Here is a 5,000-nt window from a genome sequence, read left to right as displayed (position 1 = left end):
GAGTCTGCCTTGTGTCTGAAAAGTGCCATATAAATAAAGTTGCCTTGCCTTGCCTTGTGTGCATGTGCCCATGTGTGTGCATGAGCTTGCGCTCACGTGTGTGTGCAAGTGCCCATGTGTCTGTGTGTGTGCGGATGTGCATGCCCCCATGTGTATGTGCATGTTCCCATGTGTTTGTGTGTGTGTGTTTGTGTATGTGTGTGTGCCCATCAGACGTGGAGCTCATCCCCCAGGACTTCCAGACCCTTGCGGGGGCTGACGCACGGCTCCAGAGAGTGCGGGTGATCCTGTTGACCCCGCAGTGCTCCGTGTCGGCCGTCAGCAACCCCCTGGACTTCATCCTGAGGGAGAACGGAGGTACACGCCCTGCGCCCTCGACGGCCGAACCCTCTAAACCCCGCTCCCGACCAACACACACTCAGAGGGCGCCGTCGCTTGTTGAACATTCTGCGCTTGTAAATCTAATCCAAACAGAGCGGGAGCAACATGCTTGTGGCTTAGCGTGTAAATAAATCAGCTTATGCTAACTGCATGCTAATGAGGGTGCATTAGTATGCTAAATGACAACGGTTTGCTTGTGCTAAGGAAAGGCAACACAACTTCAAGGGACCTCCTGTTGTGAGCCTTCGTCTTTCGAATGCTCACAGAGTTCTTTGTGAAAGGGCGAAAGTGCTTGTGAAAATTGTTATGTTAATGTATTCCTCGCCTCAAGCCGCGAACCTTGCGTACTTCAGAGTACACTTAAACTAAAGGACACCTCGGATGCCAATTGGACCGCATTCCAAATTCCTCCTAGCGCTATGAACTGCCCACCGCTGGAGCAGATACATCTTAATGTCATGTAGCCTGGCACACACCATCACATTCTAATCCTTTCATGTCATTTGCGATTATCGACTCATCTTCTCCGCTAACGAATAAACCAATTTATGTAAAGTGTACTTTTTTTACTCCAGAATCTATTTCTGCTTTTTATATGCTTCACACGCTCAGCCATGCACACCAACGATGACCCCAGTGTGCATCAGCCAGTGTGTATACGCCAGTGTGTATCAGCCTGTGTTTGTCGGCCAGTGTGTATCAGACAGTGTGTATCATCCAGTGTGTATACGCCAGTGTGTATATGCCAGTGTGTATCAGACAGTGTGTGTATCATCCAGTGTGTACCAGCCAGTGTGTACTAGCCAGTGTGTACCAGCCAGTGTGTACCAGCCTGTGTAACAGCCTCCACTAAAGTCCTCTCTCCCGTCCCCCAGACAGAGGCCTGCTGCCGTACCTCTCCCAGGGCTCCGTAGCCCAAGGCAAGCTGGAAGCTCTGGTAGCACGGCAAACCAAGGACCTCCAGCACGCCTTCAGCTGTGAGTGTTTGATGGTCCGTGTGTGTCTGAGTGTGTGTGTGTGTGTGGGTCGGACGGGTTGGCGTGCATTCAGAGGAAATGGGTTCGATGCCCGGTTGACGACAGACTCTCAATCTCAAGCCTCCTCTCTGTGATCCCCTCAGCCTTCATGTCGTTTTTCAGCCGCTCGCTCGGTCCCGGGAGACCGACAGGGTCTTAATTAGAAACCGTAATGTCCCACTACTCTGGTCAGCCACGGTCGGCTGCTACAGACAGACAGACACGCACACAGTCAGACTGGCAGAACGACAAGTATGACAGTATTAAAGCTGGCTAGCCACACCAGTCCCCTCACGTAATGGCGTGCACGGCTTAAAGCTGCATACAGCTCTATTCATCTGACCCAGAAGGCAGCTTACATGGTGGGAATAGGAAGACGTTCTCACGGTCCAGACTGATAGTTGTACTTAGTACCAGGTAGTTCTCATTACCCTCCACTGGTGTCCACACTCAGCCACGGTCCTCCACCAACCAGGACCCGTTAGCTGATCCCACTGCCATCGATTGACAACCCCCAACCCCACCCCTCCTCACTCTCCCACCTGATCTCTGTGCACCGCGGCGTCGCGGAACAGCGCCGTCAATTCACGGAGGACGAGTATCGAGCAGCGCCGCCGGAGACGCTGCCGGGTCGATGGGCGCAGGATTTCCTGGTCCTTCCTTTAAGCCTGCAGCCACACGTCTATGTACGCACACGCATACACGCACAAACGAACACTAAGACAGAGCTGAGAAAGTGCCACACTGATACGCATGAACACAGACTTGTCCACTTGTGCACTTACGCTCAAACTCAGCAACTCCTTTTTACAAGTTAGCTGTTATGTAAGGGAGATGACCTGAGGAAAGGCTGAATGTGTTTTTATCTTGGTGTCGGCGTGCATAAGCAATGCCCCGACCTGACCCCCAACAACCACCCATCCTGACCGCCTGGAACTCTATTGCACTATAAAAGAGTGCATGATCAACAATTATGTTCGATGGCCACACGATACAGACGTGTCTATAAAAATAAGACAATTTCCTTTTAGTTTAAGGTGAAGCTCTGTGGGGGTGTTCCTTGTTTGGCTGTAAGTAAGGTTTGAGTGTGAAATCAAAGCTGGAAATGAGAGGAATGGCTCAACTCTGACAGCAGCCAGCAGCAGCCAGCGCATTAGCTGAATGAAATTGGAATTGCTTTGCTTTGTACGTGTCGGAAGAAAATGACGATATTTAAGCACTCCTTCGATTCACTTCTTCCAAGGGGAGCTTTAGGCGATTTATCTGAAAGACAGATTTGAATTGATAGAAAATGGGGAAAAGCTGTGTGTTTGTGTGTGCTTTTGTGTGTGACAGAAAGCCACACAGCGTGTGGCTTTGTCTCCTGTTTGATTGCGCAAGAAATTAGTTTGCTGATTTGCTGTGTTTTGCACAATTGTGTTTAGTGTGCAAACAGTCGTATTTGCATGTATTAATGGCTTGGGTCGAAGCGTGTTTCACATTGAGCACATTGTTAAACACACACACACACACACACACACACACACACACACACACACACACACACACACACACACACACACACACACACACACACACACACACACACACACACACACACACACACACACATAGAGACACATACACACAGTGTTTCAGTGTCATTGGAAGGCGGGCGTTTAGATAGAATGTCATCATGTAAAGTAGCAGGAAAGTGATTTAACATGGATGTAAAAACAAGCTAACATCTACCAAACGACGTGTGGGTTCTCTGTGTGTGTGTGTCTGTGTGTGTGTGTGTCTCAGTCCCTAAGGTCAGATCCGTGGTGTATTGCACCGTGTCTCTGTTCCCAGAGGAGAACGAGGAGTTGGTGTGGAGATGCCTGGAGCAGAACCGGACCCAACCAGACGATCAAACCAAGCTGCAGCACTTCGGGTTTGAACAACTTTCCTTTTGTTTGAAAACATTTCTTTCATGGCCGCTCACTGTGGCATCTTCCACTCTCTCTGCTTCCGGTGCCTGTTTCTGTCGATGTCTGACGGCCCAGCCAGAAATGTAACCAATAGTTAATTCACCAAAAAAGACAACAAATTGAATCACACTATAATTTAATAGCATTGAATACATTTAAAGAAATAAATTAAGTCGGGTAATAAATGCAACAATGAGACTCAATCGATTTCAGCGTTATGAAAAAGAAAGAATATTGTTTATTTTAGACTGTGCAGTACAAAGAGAAGGTCCTAAATGAACAGCTGCCAAATCGATTCCCACCTTTGGGACAGGATAACATGGGGCTATCCCAGCTGCCGCACTTAATGCAACCCATTTACATCCATATTTTAGAAAAGATAATTTAGATAATGTACTTGCAAAGGCATAGTGTCATACTAGATAAGAAGGATGAAATCACCTCACCATTAAATCAAATGAATTCAATGACACAAGAGATGATGGAGTAATGGAACTAAACACACTTACAATTAATTTCTTGATGGCACCTGGGGTTGATGAATATCTTTTTCTATCTTCACTAACACAGGCTGGTCCCTGTCAGCTATCTGTCTCTATGGCTCTGTGAGCTCATTCCCCAAGCTTGAAGTCATCCACAGCTACTGGATCAACTCTGCTACTTTGCTTATTTTAGAAGTTGCTCTCTCTGTCAAAGTGTCTCCGCAGCTTTGTGAATAGCTCTTTGGAAATACTCTTAGCAAGGAATTTTTAGGGACATATTTTGAATTCCTAAAATAATTGCTGGGATCGCTTGGAGCCTGAAATGACAAAAATCATTATTCAAGTGTTATTTTATTTTTTAAATCTCAAATAATTTGACGTTTCCTACTTTAGGTGTTCCCTTCTTTCCGTACACCAGAGGAAGATAGTGGTTAAAAAACATTTTCAGGCAAATCCTTTACAAAGATAAAGTATTATGGTCAATCTGAATCCCTATTTCTGGGATTTATATTGGTCTCATCATTGTCGAAGAATAATTGGGTGATTTACTCTGTGGATACAGACTTTATTTTCCTATATTGTGACAAAACACTGATATTGTGTATCATTTAGACATACTGAGCATGACATGCATACATAATATTTATAATGTGTTCAATGAGAAGTCACCACAGAACTTTTTGGGAAAAAAGTGTTTATTTAAAAAAATACAATTCAATTCTATCCAGCGATTCATAGTTAATTTTATTCAAACCAAACATCATTTATTAAAATGCATTTAATAAATGATGTATATTTTTTTATCCATTAGGTATAGATTAGTATTATTTATTAAGTAAATATAAATTAACCCCAATCACAGTTTTTGACAGTGTAATACAAGAAAAGGCAGGGAAAATCGATAGTATATATATTTAATCTTTTTATTTTACTTATTAACGTCTATTTTCTATACTCTAGGCTGGCAGCGCTCTGCAGTTTGCCGTTGCTTGAAGCAGCCATCAGGTCCTTATCTTAGCTGTCAGAGACGGCATGGTGCCTCAGGCTGGCATTAATCAAACACCTCGTAATAATATCCTTGTATTGGAAGGCGTTGGCTGAGGCGCAGTAGTTTAACTGTGTTTATTGCTTTTGTCAGTGCATTAACTTCTCCATAGTTATTGTTTTGA

General features: G+C 45.0%; 1 protein-coding gene across 1 annotated transcript in view; it reads left to right on the top strand.

Moving 5' to 3' along the window:
- LOC130391004 (putative methyltransferase NSUN7) overlaps positions 1-5,000 on the top strand; it is a 30,231-nt gene that overhangs the window by 17,881 nt on the left and 7,350 nt on the right. The window contains exons 8-10 of the mRNA XM_056601191.1: positions 214-357; positions 1,257-1,358; positions 3,183-3,312. Of these exons, the coding sequence (XP_056457166.1) occupies positions 214-357; positions 1,257-1,358; positions 3,183-3,312 (376 nt within the window). The remainder of the gene's footprint in view (positions 1-213; positions 358-1,256; positions 1,359-3,182; positions 3,313-5,000) is intronic.

Source organism: Gadus chalcogrammus, chromosome 10 (genome assembly GCF_026213295.1).
Source record: "Gadus chalcogrammus isolate NIFS_2021 chromosome 10, NIFS_Gcha_1.0, whole genome shotgun sequence".
NCBI classification, from domain to species: Eukaryota; Metazoa; Chordata; class Actinopteri; order Gadiformes; family Gadidae; genus Gadus; species Gadus chalcogrammus.
This window is presented reverse-complemented; position numbering and strand designations above follow the sequence as displayed.